At 45.3% G+C, this 16,208-nt stretch overlaps 1 protein-coding gene across 1 annotated transcript in view; it reads right to left on the bottom strand.

Moving 5' to 3' along the window:
• The window catches only part of LOC129148148 (P2X purinoceptor 7-like), a 41,574-nt gene extending 26,744 nt beyond the window's left edge, over positions 1–14,830 (bottom strand). The window contains exons 1-2 of the mRNA XM_054712843.1: positions 14,715–14,830; positions 419–587 (exon numbers count right to left, since the gene is read on the bottom strand). Coding sequence (XP_054568818.1) covers positions 419–587; positions 14,715–14,830 — 285 coding nt within the window. The remainder of the gene's footprint in view (positions 1–418; positions 588–14,714) is intronic.
• Between the last annotated feature and the right edge of the window lie 1,378 nt (positions 14,831–16,208).

Here is a 16,208-nt window from a genome sequence, read left to right as displayed (position 1 = left end):
GACAAAGTGCCACACAAACAATACAGAAGGGCTGGTCTTCTCCAGGCAGGGAGTTCTTTGTCCTTCTGAATCTAGGCAGACCTTGCTGACTCCATGGCCCTGCTCCTAAAGAGCGGTGTGCAACTCAAAGTGTGAGTGAATCCAGTGGTGTTTTAAATGCACCAGGACACACAGCTATTTTGAGAAGCCCTGGAGGAGTTGATAAAGCTAAGAATCATCTCCTTTGAGCTGTTAGATCTGACCCAGTTTTGCAATTTTTAGGTTTTCTCCATTAGTATTTTCACAGAGCTTTTTAAATAGGGCCAGTCTTTTTCTGGAGTAAGGCTCTAGGTCCCAGGGCTGGGGCAGGGGGAAGGGCACGAGGCCCTGGTGACAGTGAGCAGGGATGCATCCTGGGAGGATGCTGACCAGTGCTCACCTGCAGGGGGAAGGTGTAATCTGCTGTGTCCAAGACTCTTTTCATCTCGTCCTCCTTTCCATTCTTCAGAATCTCCTCTCTCACCTCCGCTACGCCTTTCACATTGGTGTGCACAGAGCTGGTCAGAGGCTCTTTAGACTGGTACTTCTTGTAATACAGCAGAGTAAAGCTGTGTGGCGGACACAGACAAGCATCAGTGGTTTTCTCAAGGAGGCCCAGTGCCGTGGTTTTGGTTGGAGGCTGCCTCCATTCCAATCCTAGCTTTGCTAGGAAAATTTGGGCCAACAACTTGCCTTGTCTGCGACTATTTTCCTCATGTATGAGATGGGAAGAATGGTTATACATACCTCATAGGTGTTAGGTGTGATCAAATAATTGAATGGATATTCCCTCCCCTGGGAAGCTGACCTTGAGATCATTTCACAATCACCATTCCTTTTTGCTTAGACCACATTCCATTTGCTGAAACCAGTAACTTTCCCCTCCGGACTTGTCAAGGATCCAGACCCACCCAAAGAATTCACTACTGAAAAGCCTATAGTCCTTTAAAATCTTTGACTTCCCACCCCTGGGTGCTGGCACCATTTTGGGGCTCAGCCATCTGGTTTCCAGGTGACCTAATAAATTCATAATTCTTTTTTTTCTAATAAATCTTTATTGTTCAGATTATTACAGTTGTTCCTCTTTTATCCCCTCCACCCAGTTCCCACCCCACCCTCTGCCTTTACCTCCCCCCTGCACTGATCTCATCTATATGTGTATGATTTTTGTCCAGTCTCTTACCACTCCCCCCACACTCCTTTCCTCCGAGAATTGTCAGTCCACTCCCTTTCTATGCTCCTGATCCTGTTATAGTCATCAGTTTATTCTGTTCATTAGACTTTTTATTCACTTGATTTTTAGATTCACTTATTGATAGATATGTATTTGTTGTCACTTAGTTGTTCATAGTTTTTGTCTTTACCCTTTTCTTCTTCCCCTTCAGCATTTCATATAATACTGGTTTGGCAGTGATGAATTCCTTTAGCTTTTTCTTATCTGTGAAGCTCTTTATCTCACCTTCAATTCTGAATGATAGCTTTGCTGGGTAGAGTAATCTTGGTTGTATGTTCTCACTTTGAATATTTCTTGCCCCCCCCTCCCGTCTGGCCTGCATAATTTCTGTTGAGAAATCAGCTGACAATCGTATGGGTGCTCCCTTGTAGGTAACTAACTGTTTTTCTCTTGCTGCTTTTAAGATTCTTTGTCTTTTGCTCTTAGCATTTTAATTATGATGTGTCTTGGTGTGGTCCTCTTTGGATTCCTCTTGTTTGGGTTTCTCCATGCTTCTTGGACTTGTAAGTCTATTTCTTTCACCAGGTGGGGGAAGTTTTCTGTCATTATTTCTTCAAATAGGTTTTCAATATCTTGCTCTCTCTCTTCTTCTGGAACCCACATAATTCGGATGTTGGTACGCTTAAAGTTGTCCCAGAGGCTTCTTACACTATCTCCATATTTTTGGAATCTTTTTTCTTTTTGCTTTTCAAGTTGGGTGTTTTTTGCTTCTTTGTATTTCAAATCTTTGACTTGATTCTTGCGATCCTCTAGTCTGCTGTTGGATCTCTGTATATTACTTTTTATTTCAGTCAGTGTATGCTTAATTTCTAGTTGGTTCTTTTTCATATCCTTGAGGGTCTCACTAAATTTATCAGCAGCTTCTAGAAGATTCTTAAGTAACCTTATAACTGTGATTTTGAACTCTATTTCCAGTAGTTTGCTTTCCTCCATTTCTTTCATTTGTGACCTGTTTCTTTGTCTTCACATTTTCACTGCTTCCCTGTGTTAATAGTGTGGCCTTGTGTGCTAGGTGTCTAATATGGCCCAGTGGCTCAGCCTCCCAGTTACCTGAGGTGGACACTCTTTTTTTTTTTTTTTAATATATTTTATTGATTTTTTTACAGAGAGGAAGGGAGAGGGATAGAGAGCCAGAAACATCAATGAGAGAGAATCATCGACCAGCTGCCTCCTGCACACCCCCTACCAGGGATGTGCCCGCAGCCAATGTACATGCCCTTGACCGGAATCGAACCTGGGACCCTTCAGTCTGCAAGCCGACGCTCTATCCATTGAGCCAAACCGGTCTCGGCTGAGGTGGACACTCTTGGTGCACCCCTTTGTGAGCTGTGTGCACAGTCTTGTTGTAGTTAAGTCTTTTTTTAAACATTTTTATTGATTTCAGAGAGGAAGGGAGCGGGAGAGAGAGGTAGAAACATCAATGATTAGACAGAATCACTGATCACATGCCTACTGCCCACCCCCTACTGGGGATCGAGCCTGCAACCGGGGCATGTGCCTTTGACCAGAATCAAACCCGGGACCCTTCAGCCCGCAGGCCAATTCTCTATCCACTGAGCCAAACCAGCTAGGGCTGTAGTTACATCTTGATTGTTATTAGTATCAGTGGGAAGAATTGACCTCCAGGCCAATTGGCTGTGAGGATCAGTTGTGTCTATGATGGGAGAACTTTTTTGCTGGAGACACCCTTATGGGGCAAGACTTGCTTCAGTGGGGCTTTGGTGCTCACTGAGTTTGCCCCCTGAGTGTGTCCCTTATGGATTTGAAGAGTTGTAGTCTGTATGTTCTCTCTCTGACCACTGGGTATATTGGCTCTTGGATATCCAAGGAGAGAGGCCACCTAGCACGAGCTACAGGGAGATCTGCAGATTCCTTCTCTTTGTTTGGGGTTTGGAGGTGACCAGATGAGCTCCAACTGTGAAGCAATGCAAGCTGCTGTTGAGCCTTGTGTCTTCTTTTGGAGTCTCTGGGGCTCTTTGACCCAGCTGCAGAATGTTAGGTTTCAGATTGCAAAGAGCCAGGCCATTCATATGCAAAAGCCACTGTGCACAAATTGGGTGGGGCAGGGTCTCAGGGAATCACTAGGGTGGAGCAAACCGCAATGGCTGAAAAGGCCCCGCCTTGAAGAGGGCCCTCCCCCGCTCTCTGTGTCCCGAGGCACAGTGCAGGAACAATGATCGCTGCAAGCACCTCTGAGAGAAAGCCGCCCTTGAGTTTCGCCCGATGCCAGACAGTCCAGTTTCTCCCCATATGAGTCTGGGTCCCCAGAGTCTTGCCCAGAACTGGAGTTCAGAGCAGTCGGAAGCTTGTGTCTCCCTCCCGATAGAAAAAGACAACAGCATACTCAGTTGCCAGCCCTTTCTGAGCGTGCCTCCATACCTCTGCACTTCACTTCTGCACCTCCACACCTCCTCTGAGTCTCAGTGTGCTTTTCTCTTTCCTTCTAGTTGCAGAATTTCCACTCAGCCAGCCTTCCCATGGTTCTGGATGATACCTGTTTTGTCTTATAGTTGTAGTTTTGAAGTGGTTGTGCGAGGCAGCAAGTTCAGGTGTTTACCTATGCCGCTATCTTGGTTTCTCCTAAATACATAATTCTTTACTCATTTCGGCCTCATGTGTTCCTCCTTCAGCGACCCTAACAGCGGGGTTGTTGATGAATTATGTGTGTAAATTCCACACAGTGAGCGCTGGCTACATGGAAACTATTGCCCCAGTACTAACCTCTAATATTGCCTAATATAGACCCTAATTTACAAGACAGATTCTCAAATACTAGAGTTCACCTGGCAATAATTCACCAGCTTTGTTCTGGAGCTCAGAAACCCATCGCTACCTATCTAAGGGATGGAAAAACAAAATGTGATCTACCCATATATTTATTCAGCCATAAAAAGGAATAAAGTACTGAAACATGCTACCCTGTGGATGAACCTCGAAAACACTGTGCTAAGTGAAAGAAGACAGACACAAAAGATCATATATTATTGATCCTGTTGATATGAAAGATCCAGAATAGGAAAATCCATAGAGACAGAGAGTAGTAGACTGATGGTTGCCAGGGGTTGGGAGCAGGGAGAAATGGGAATTAACAGCCGAATGGGCATCAGGCTTCTTTTAAGTGACGAAAATGTTCTGGAACTAGACAGAGGTGGTGGTTGCACAACCTTGTGAATGTACCAAATGCCACTGACTTGCTCATGTTAAAATGATTGGTTTTGCCCTAGCTGGTTTGGCTCAGTGGATAGAGCGTCGGCCTGCAGACCAAAGGGTCCCAGGTTCGATTCTGGTCAAGGGCATGTATCTTGGTTGCAGGCTCCTCCCCGGCCCAGGCCCTGTTTGGGCTCTTGCAAGAGGCAACCAGTCGATGCATTTCTCTCACATCGATGTTTCCCTCTGTCTTTCCCTCAATCTTCCAGTCTCCCTAAATATTAATGGAAAAATATCCTCAGGTGAGGATTAAAAAAAAAAGTTGATTTTATGGTATAGGAATTTCACCTCAAGGAAAACCTTTTTATAGTTATGAACATATGTTGTAGAAATATAAAAACAACAATTCTATGGTTGTTTTTATATTTCTACAATGTATGTCCAAGTAGCAAATTCAGGATGGTGTTTACAAGAGGAGAGGAAAGAGAACAGATACAGGCTGGGTCTGCAGGAAGCTAAACCTGGACTAGTAATGTTCTGTTTCCTAAGTGGGATGGTGGCGTATTCGTGTATATATTTTACTATTTCTATGACATTCGTTAAAAAAGAAAGCTCATTAAGAAAGAATGGTAGCAATAGATCCAGAATTGAGACCCAACCGGCGTCCACGAGGGAGCTAGTCAATGTAATTCCACGGACAAATAGATAGCACTATAGATAACACTGTTCAACAGTACATTGCTGCCTCTCTTCACGACATGAATGTGGTCTGTGCTGCTTTCCCCCATTGGCTATTGCACCATTTTCCCAGAATAACCCTGGGTCAGTCTGGCCCACCATTTGGGAAGCTCAGTTCTGGCCTCTCACGTCTGTTCTAGAATGGACAGTGTGTTCTACAGCAGCCTCAGTGGAATCCAGGCCCCTGTACATCAGAAGACTTATCTCTGTATAATAACAAATGTATCATTTTAAGAATTCAAATGCTTCAGAGCCAAATCACAGGGGTTAAAAGAGTTTGCAGTGCCCTGCCCGATGGGAAGAACATACTAACGACTGTCCCAGCAGCTCTCTCCCAACTCACTTGGTGACTCAGACAAGCCATGCACCTTTCAGGGACTGTGGGTTTAGCCCCTGAATGAGATGCTAACTGCTTGGCTTCCTGCTTCCTGTAACCTTTAGGCTGTGGGCAGCGACAATTCTGATCCTCTGAAGCCTGCAAACCACATGTCCCTGAAGCAAAAGGGGCAGGAAGGGGCTGGGACTTAGCTAGGTCATGTCTGTTGGGTAGATAGAGATAATGGGGGAGAAGAAAGCGGAGAGTCTGGAAGGTGGAGAGGGCTGACATGAGAGAAGCCTGGCTGAAAGGACAGGGGAAACAGGGGTGAAAGTGACGGGGTGGGGGTGGGGGGAGATGGAGAATGAGGTCAGCCCCAGAAGCCCTCAGGTTTGCACTCTGCATCTGACTCACCACAAGTAGACAAGGATCCCCCATTATAATGAGGTTCTTCAGAATCCTAATCCACATGCGCTGAATATGAATGACTTTGGCAACTTGCACAGACTGGCATATCTGGGGGAATTGGCACCGTGCGGGCATGGAGAGAGACCTCAGAACATGGTGGGGGAAGAAGTGCCTCTCAGCCAAGCCGGCTCTTGCTCACAGTGTCTGGCCTCGCTGAGCAAAGGTTACTCTAAACTGACCTGAAAGTGAACCGTTTTCCAGCTGGTTAACCCACGCCTACCCCGGAACCAGCTGTGTGCCTTCTGTGCCTCATGAAGATTCTGGGCCCGCAGCCACTGCTTCTTGTGCATAAAATCTCCAGAGAAGAATCTGACTGTGTTCATTCCTGGTCCACTCGCCTTGGCAAACAGCCAAGGGCAGCAAGAGATGCACTGAGAAGATAGTGGTGGAGAGCTTGCACCCCCAAAGCCAGTTAAATACTGATTGTATTGATTACTCTTTGCTGCTGTAGCAAATTACCACGAACCTAGTGAGTTAAAACAACACATATTTATTCCCCTATAATTCTAGGGGTCCTGTTGCTCACATCAAGGTGACAGCAGGGCTGGTTCCTTCTGGAGGCTCCATGAGAGAATCTGTACCTCACCTCTTCCAGCTTGTAGAGGATGTGGGCACTCCTGGGCTCCCAGCCTGCCAGACCAGCCCCTACTCCCATTGTCACCTCTCCTTTCTCTAACGCTGACCCTCCTGCCTCTCTCTTTTAAGAACTCCTGTGATTACACTGGGGCCACTCAGATAACCAAGGATAACCTCCCCATCTCAAGACCTTGAACTTCATCACATCTGCAAAGTCCCTTTTACCGTATAAAGGACCACATCCTGTTTCTGATCTTCAGGGGGAAGCATTCAGTCTCACCACCGAGGCTATTTATGCTCATGAGCACTGTGCTTCTTTGCCCCTCCACCCTCCTTCCTCATATTGCCAGGCACATACTTGCACAAGTGTCTTTTATCACCTAAGCCACATTTCACACATGTTAAGATAAATTTGCAGATGTTATCATTTTATATCTCAAACCACAACAGGCTGGGTCAGTGCATGCTTCCGCTAGCAAAGCAAAAGTGCCTGCACCACCTTTGAAGAGGGCTTCACAAACAAGAGTGTGAGTGTGTGGCCTTGGCTGAGACAGTAAAGGTCTGGGCTCCGTGTTGGGGGACACAGGGCTGGAGGGGTCCGTCTGCTATTTTGAAGAAGAGGAGAAATATGATAGCAGGGTGCACCCATTGGTAGAGTGTCGAGTAGAAGGGACACAGGGCATAACTCTAACCAAAGCAGAGAAATGACAGGGAGATGGATTTGGACTCAAAGTGAAGAAGAAATGTCTAACAATTAGAACAGCCCCAGAACACAGCAAGCTTTCCTTAGGGTCTCTTGTTGGTGTCTCTGATGACCATGACAATTTTCACTTATCATCTCCCTCTCTCCCATCTCCTCTCCATCTACATTTCAACATCATCTCCCGAGGGAGAAACCAAGATGGCAGCATAGTTAAACATCTAAACTGCAGCCTCGCACAACAATTTCAAAAATACAACTAATGCCCTAACCGGTTTGCCTCAGTGAATAGAGCGTCGGCCTGCGGACTGAGGGGTCCCAGGTTCGATTCTGGTCAGGGACATGTACCTTGGTTGTGGGCACATCCCCAGTGGGAGGTGTGCAGGAGGCAGCTGATCGATGTTTCTCTCTCATCAATGTTTCTAGCTCTCTATCCCTCTACCTTCCTCTCTGTAAAAAATCAATAAAATATATTAAAAAAAATACAACTAAAAGACAAAACAGACATCATCCAGAACCACAGGAAAGCTGGCTGACTGGAAATTCTACAACTAAAAGGAAAGAGAAAACCACAAGGAAAATCAGAGGAGCTGTAAAAGCCTGAGGTATGGAGACACAGGCGTGCACGTGCAGAGAGGATGGACCGGAGAGGACGGGGTGGCTGAGTGCCTGGCTGGCGTTCTCTAGCAGGAAGGAGATAAAAGCTCCGGACTGTGTTGAACCCCAGTTCCTACTGCACTGAACCCCAGTTCTGGGCGAGACCCTGGGGACCCAGGCTCATACTGGGGGAATCTGGGCTATAAGGCAGAAACGCAGGGGAGCTGCGAAAGGCAGATCTTTGGAGGCGCGCATGTGAATGCACGCAGAGGAGGGACTGTTGACCATGCCACTGAATTGCCCTAGTGGGAAGGAGACAAAAGCTCCGGACTGCACTGAACCCCAGTTCCAGGCGAGAATCTGGGAATCCAGATTCATCGGGGGAGAGACTGGACTGTTTGGCAGCGGGCAAAACTTGAGGGTGCCTTTCTCTCAGAGGTGCTTGCAGTGAGTACCCAGGGACACTGAAACCCAGGAACCTCATAGGGCGGGGCTGACGGGAAGCCAAGGCTGTAGGCTCCACCCTGAAACTCTGCCCCCTCCAGCTGAACACAGAGGCTTTTCCAATTTTGCAAGTCTAGTCGCATAAGGCTGTCTCCCGGAGTAGACTTTTTCTCCCATACGCAAAAAGGTTCCTCTCGTTGCTGTAACAGGGGATGTGAGGTGTGCCACCTTCCTAGATAGATAGCCTAATCAAGAAGAAAATGAAATACCTAGTAGATCCAAAATGTGGAGAGAGAACCAACCCTGATAACACAGTTTGAACTTTTATGACCATCCATGTCAGAGGACAGTTCCATCTCTTCTGCTGCCCAGTTATATGACAATAAATCCCCCTGTGTGACTTGCTGGCTAACTTGAAGTAGGGTTCTTTACACATTCAAACAATATGACTAGCACAGACCTATTCAGCATCCTGTCCACATACTGCTGCAACCCTGGGAGCTGGAGCCACGTGACCCTGCCAGCAGCTGCACGCCCTGCCTTTGACTCTAGACCTGAACTTGGTTGTGAGGGACTATGAGAAGCTGCTCAGCCTCTTGTCTTTTTTATTTATTGATTGATTTCAGAGAGAAAGGGAGAGGGAGAGGTAGAAACATCAATGATGAGAGAGAATCATTAATCAGCTGTCTCCCAATGGGGATGGAGCCTGCAACCCAGGCATGTGCCCTGACTCAGCAATCTTAACTGTGACCTCCTAGTTCATAGGTTGATGCTGAACCACTGAGCTATGTCAGCCAGACTCAGCCTCTAGTCTTATTTCCAGTATTGTAGCCCTTGTCTTGTATCCCAGTTTCAATAACAGATGCATGTCTTACTTTGTTATCCTGGCCCTTTGCCTTTTTGGCCCTGGTATGTACAACCACTAAACCCGGAAGGAACCCTATGGCCAGAACCCACCACCTGCTGCTGCATATTCCAAATTTTACCTGAGCATGTCTGGACTTCCATCAGTGGTCCATGCCAGTCCTATTCGATGCATACAACATCCCTCAACCCCAGGGCACCATGAGTCTACCCATTTCACAGATGGCCAACTTGTAGTTACATCAACTGGCAGCCTCAGAATACAATTGAAGGCAGCATTGCCCACGCTGTGTTCTATGGGACACCATTCAGAGAGATGCAAGTCTTCCATTAATACAGAGGGGAAAAGCAAAGCTGGCAGCATTTTTCTTCAATTTTATATTTTAAAATATAAACAATGGGGAAGCATTTCACGTGGGGTTATCTTCCAAAGTTGGTACTTAAGGTAATAATTGTGTCTCATTAAAGTGCCTTTGCTAGACCCTTGCATGGTGCACAATGCATAGCCACAGGCTGTCCTCCTGCTGCCCTGGAACAAGTTGCTGTTTTTCCAGTTTTGCGGGAAGTGAAAGGAAGGCGAATGTGAAGGAGTTGGCTTATTTCAGGGGGCATGTTGAGTGGAAAAGGTGTATTTAGATCCACAGGTAGGACTGCAAAATGCTCACTCTGTGAGAAGCACGTGGAAGCAGAGACTGACTGAGGGAACCCCAACTCAAGTATCCATCTCCCCCTTACTCCGGGCACCAGTCACCGAATCATTGCACTGTTTAAATTGTGCCCTCCCTTCATGCTCTGGTGGAACATGTGTAACTGAAATTAAGGGAATTAAATGCATGTAAAATAAGTGTCCACCATATGGAAGAAAAATAGTTATCATTTTAAGGTGTTCTCATGATCTGTTTTTAAGAAACTGCGTGCTGGACCCAAGCATACCAGAAAGTTACATTTATATGTTACATGGAATGGTGAAATATGATCTTTGTAGGAGTTTACTATATTTTTTTATCATCAGCCCTATGATATCTTATCTAAGTAATGTCTTATTTTAGAATTCTAGCATATAGGTTTATTTTTCAATGTTTGTTGCATAGTAAAAACAAGAATTAAATAATGATGATCCTAATAGTTACTATTAATAAGAAGAATCACACTTAGTAAGGTCTTGCCATATGCCAGGTATTTTTCTAGCAGCTCTGCATTTATTAACTCATTTAATTCTCACAACAACCATTATCCCCATTTTACAGAAAAGAAAACGCAAAGAGGTAAAGGATTTTTGAATCCACCTTTTCAGATCTCAAACCCCAAGTGTGGGTATGGTTACTTTGACAGTCAGAGGAGAGGGTATACTGCATTCTGAAGGTACCCATTTGATTAAAAGAGATTCTTTTGAAAAAAAGCTGACTTGGGGAGCTCCTACCCTATGCCAGGTGTTGAGAAGGGCTTGCATGCCTTTTCTATTTAATTATCACAACCACTCTGTGAACAGAGGCAGAATCTGAGGCTCAGAGAGGTTGAGTGACTCTAACCCTTAGGTGGTAAACAACACTGTCTCCCTGTACAGACGTGAGTTGTCATCATCATCATCATCACCTTCTTCTTCATCATCACAAAGAGCAAGGGGACATTACCCATTAGGAAAATGTGAACCAAAACCACAAAGAGATAACCACTTTACATCCCATTAGGATGCCCGCAATCCAAAAAGACAGTTAATAACAAGTGTCAGGTGAGGATGTGGAGAAATTGGGACTAATATTTAAGGTGGGCATGTGAAATGGTGCAGCTGCTGTGAAAAACAGTTGGGTGGTTCCGCAAAAGGTTGAAGGAGTTACCAAGTGATCCACCAATTTCATTCATAGTTACATACCCAAGAAAACTGTTCATGCAAAAATGTGTTCTTGAAAAACCTGTACACAAATGTTCATAACAGCACGATTTTTTTAAAATACATTTTTATTGATTTTAGAGAGAGAGGAAGGGAGAAGGCTAGAGAGATAGAAACATGGATGAGAAACATCATCGATTACCTGCCTCCTGCACGCCCACTAGTGGGGATAGAGCCCACAACCCAGGCATGTGCCCTGACTGGAATCCATCCAGTGACCTTTTGGTTCATGGGTTGACGCTCAACCACTAAGCCATACCAGCTGGACAACAGCATGATCCGTAATAGCCCCAAATTGGAAAGCAACCCAAATGTCCACCACAAAGTGGTCCATCCTTACAGTGGAATATTATGCAGCCATAGAAAAGAAGGAAGTACTGATACGTGCTCCAATGTGGACGAACCTTGAAAACATGATGCTGAGTGAGAGAAGCCAGACACAAAAGACCACCTACTGTGTGATTCCATTTATATGAAATGTTCAGAATAGGCAAATCCATAGAGACCGAGAACAGATCAGTGGGTGCCCGAAGCTCGGGGGAATAGGAATGTAAGTAAGGGAAGTGGGATTTCCTCTTGAGATGATGTAAATATTCTAAAATTGTAGTGATGATTTCACAATTCTGTGAATATGATAAAAAGTATGAAATTGTACACTTTAAATGAGGGAATTGTATAGTGTACAAATTATATCTCAATAAGCTATAAAAGGAAAAAAGAGCATGGGGTGCCTTCCTAACCATGGAGAAGATCTAACGTGATATTTACAAGTCTGGTCCTGAAGCATCTATCTTATATAAAAACTGCTGTTTTCAATGTATGTGAGAGAAGGAGAAACCAAGATAGAGGCATAGGTAAACACCTAAACTGTGGCCTTGCACAACAATATCAAAACTACAGCTAAAAGACAAACGGACACCTTCCAGAACCATAGGAAAGCTGGCTGAGTAGAAATTCTACAACTAGAAGGAAAGAGGAAAGCTCACAGAGACTCAGGGAAGCTGTGGAAGGCAGATGTCTGGAGGCATGCTCACGCAGAGAGGATTGACTGCTGAGTGCACAGGCTGCTGAGTGCGTGGCTGGCTTTCTAAAGCAGGAGGTAGATGGAAGCTCTCGACTGCGCTAAACTCCAGTTACGGATGAGTTTCTGGAAACCAGACTCATTCGGGGAGAAACTGGACTGTCTGGCAGCAGGTGATACTTGAGGGCAGCTTTCTCTCAGAGGCGCTTGCAGCGATTACCAAGGGACACTGAGACCCAGGAGCCTCCTAGGGAAGGGCTGACAGGAAGCCAAGGTTGTCTGCTCTACCCTAAGATTCAGCCCCATCCAAACTGAACACAGAGGCTTGGCAAGTCTTCTCCCATAAGGGTGTCTCCAGCACAGAAGTTCTCCCAGTGTAGACACAGCTGATCCTCACAGCCAATTGGCCTGGAGGTCAACTCCTCCCACTGATACCAACAACAATCAAGACTTAACTACAGCAAGGCTGTGCACACAGTCCACAAAGGTGTGCACCAAAAGTGTCCACCTCAGGTAACGGGGAGACTGAGCCACTGGGCCCTATGGGACACCTAGCACACAAAGCTATCCTACCAACTCAGGGAAGCAGCAAAAATGCAGAGACAAAGAAACAGATCACAAATAAAAAATGGAGGAAAGCAAATGACTGGATATAGAGTTCAAAACCACGGTTATAAGGTTTTTCAAGAATTTCCTAGAAGCCGCCGATAAATTTAGCAAGACTCTCCAGGATATGAAAAAGGACCAACTAGAAATTAAACATAGACTGACTGAAATAAAAAATATTATACATAGACCTAACAGCAGATGAGAGGACTGCAAGAATCAAGTCAAAGATTTGAAATACAAAGAAGCAAAAATCACTCAACTGGAAAAGCTAAAGGAAAAAAGAATCCAAAAATTTGAAGATAGTGTAAGAAGCCTCTGGGACAGCTTCAAGCATACCAACATCAGAATTATGGGGTGCCAGAAGAAGAGAGAGAGCAAGTTACTGAAAACCTATTTGAAGAAATAATGACAGAAAACTTCCCCCATCTGGTGAAAGAAATAGACTTACAAGTCCAGGAAGCGCACAGAACCCAAAACAAAAGGAATCCAAAGAGGACCACACCAAGACACATCATAATTAAAATGCCAAGGGCAAAAGACAAAGAGAATTTTACAAGCAGCAAGAGAAAAACAGTTAGTTACCTACAAGGGAGCACCCATACGACTGTCAGCTGATTTCTCAACAGAAACTATGCAGGCCAGATGGGATGGAAAGAAATAGTCAAAGTGATGAATAGCAAGAACCTACAACCAAGATTACTCTACCCAGCAAAGCTATCATTCAGAATTGAAGGTCAGCTAAAGAGCTTCACAGATAAGAAAAAGCTAAAGGAGTTCATCACTCCCAAACCAGTATTATATGAAATCCTGAAAGGTATTCTTTAACCTTCTGCACTCAGATGTCGAGTGTGACTCGACACGGTTAGCATTAGAATAAAGGAATCGAGAAAAAAGCAAGCGAGTGCAAAGGGTTAAGAAGAGGAGGAAGAAGAAAAAGGTAAAGATAAAAATTATGAACAACAAATACATGTCTATCAACAAGTGAATCTAAAAATCAAGTGAATAAAAAATCTGATGAACAGAATAATCTGGTGAATATAATAGAATCAGGGGCATAGAAAGGGAGTGGACGGACAATTCTCTGGGGAAAATGGGTCTGCGGGGTGTGGGAAGAGACTGGACAAAAATCATACACCTATGGATGCCGACAGTGCAGGGGAGGTAAGGACAGAGGGTGGGGTGGGAACCGGGTGGATGGGGAGCTATGGGGGAAAAAAAGAGGAAGAATTGTAATAATCTGAACAATAAAGATTTATTAAATAAATAAATAAATAAAAACTGCTGTTTGAAATTTTAACCATGCTCTTTTGGCTTCTGTAAACACTTGCTTGCTTAAATAATAAGGAAAATAAGACTACTCCCATTCCAGAGAGGCCATAAACTATGCCTCATACAGAATTGTCAGTGCTGACACCAGACCAGGCCTTGAGATATGGTCTCATGGCCCCTTCCCAGCATGCAGACCTTCTTTCTCAGAAAGCCTGGAAATCTCATTCCAAATTTGGGAGACAAAAGAGCTAGAAAAAGTATAAATAGAAAAGGTTTCCCCCAAATTGGGGGGCCCAGAATTTAAAAAGCACAATTTTCTCTGGTCCTGCTCATAATTAAAATGTAACTCTCTTTCTCTAAGCGTGGCTTGGTTTTTCTCTGGTCTTCTGTAACAGTCCTATTCCTGCTCCTAAGCAATGATCAATCAGACAGCTACCAGCAGCATCAATACTTGCACCCCGATTCATGGCCTTCTCTTTGGAAATCAAGGGTGTTGCCCTGTGTTTTCCCACCTTTCCCAGGCGTGCCCTACCCATTTCGCCCTGGCAGGCCTGGGATAGAACCCAGAATGTCACACTTGCCTCCCAAGCTTCTTTCTGTAGCAAACTGGCACAGCTTCTTCCTGTCTGCTGCTTGCTGGCCACCCTCCTGCCCCCTTTTTCATCCCCCGCAACACAAACACTTCTCCTCCAGCTTGCTGTGAGACAAACATCTCAGGTTTTAAAACCATGTGAACTTCAGAATGTGCACTAGAAGCTTCACCTTGGGGTTTTCTGTGCCGGCAACCACTGCAGAGATCTGGGGTCATCTCCACACCCCACTTACCAAACACTGAGAAAGAGACTCGTGTAGATGAAACACTTAATGATGCCATATCTCGTGCTTTGGATCTGGATGACTTTGTTGGTCTCATACCGGAACAGACAGCAGCAGGCTGGCATGGTGAGAGGCTCACTCTCGTCCTGGGGCTGGCTACAGAAGGGCCACAAGCAGGCCCACCAGTAAGAGGAAATGAAACACCCTGAATTTAAACTGGAGCCTTTAAGTTTGAGCTCCTCCAATGATGACAGAATGGGGGTGGACCCTGGCTGCTGCCCAGATGTGTCTGGGGGATGAGCAAGGGAAGTCAAGTCCTATAGGCCTGTCTGGCAACTGATCCCGCCCCCGCTGGCCTCCCGCACATGCTGGCACAATGATAATGTTCAAAGGAAAGGAGGTTTTTTGTTTTGTTTTTTGTGAGTGTGTGTGTGTTTTTTGCTTTTAGAATTTTGTCCTTCCCCCTGTTCCTTTCACTTTTTTGACTCATTTCATTTGGGGGAAAGGGACAGCCCTTCAAATGTCAGGAGACCCAGTGCTTCCATTGTGCCTTAGTAAAGGGCCTAGATCTTTCCATGGCCTCAAGAGCCACTCAGAGACTGATTCATTTTCTGCAACCCTTTATTCAACCCCAGATGTGTATGGACACTGGGTGAATGAAGGTCTCCGCCTCCCCTTCCACCCTCACCCCACACACACTTCTTCACAATACTCCTGTCTGTAGATAGTGGGGAATCAGATTTGCTGGATAGTGGGGAGGGGAGTGGACTTTATTTCTATGCTGAATATTTCCTGCATGACCCTCTGTCTGGATCCTCTCTTTATCCTCCTCTGTGCCCTGGGAGGTCCGTTCAGGACTTAGGCCCAGCAGCCTAAGACTCCTAAGAACAAACTTGCCATCCAACAAAAGTAGGATTTGACCCTTCAATGAGGGCGAACACATACCAGAGGAGCCGTGAGTTGTCCCCAAGCAAAGGGACCATTTTTGTAGGATTCTGGTGGAGTTTAGCTTACATTTCAATGAAAGCAAATTTTGGCAGGCTCAAAGCAAAGCAGGTTTTGTATAAAACAGTCAACTTCAAATCTGGGTTTTAAAGTGGACCCAGGGCCCTGTTTCCTGAGAAGCAATAATGTTTAGATTTCAAATGGGCCCTAACCGGTTTGGCTCAGTGGATAGAGCGTCGGCCTGCGGACTGAAGGGTCCCAGGTTTGATTCTGGTCAAGGGCATGTACCTTGGTTTCGGGCACATCCCCAATGGGGAGTGTGCAGGAGGCAGCTTATCGATGTTTCTCTCTCATCGATGTTTCTAACTCTCTAACCCTCTCCCTTGCTCTCTGTAAAAAAATCAATAAAATATATTTTAAAGAAAAGATTTCGAATGGTCCAAGAATCCTTAATCTGAAGCTCTGAGCTGAGTACACACTAAGGCCACTTCTATGAAGTTTTCTCTTACATATGCAGGCACTGTTAGGGTCGCTGAAGGAGGAATGCACGAGGCCAAA

This window comes from Eptesicus fuscus, chromosome 23, assembly GCF_027574615.1.
Source record: "Eptesicus fuscus isolate TK198812 chromosome 23, DD_ASM_mEF_20220401, whole genome shotgun sequence".
Classification (NCBI taxonomy): domain Eukaryota; kingdom Metazoa; phylum Chordata; class Mammalia; order Chiroptera; family Vespertilionidae; genus Eptesicus; species Eptesicus fuscus.
This window is presented reverse-complemented; position numbering and strand designations above follow the sequence as displayed.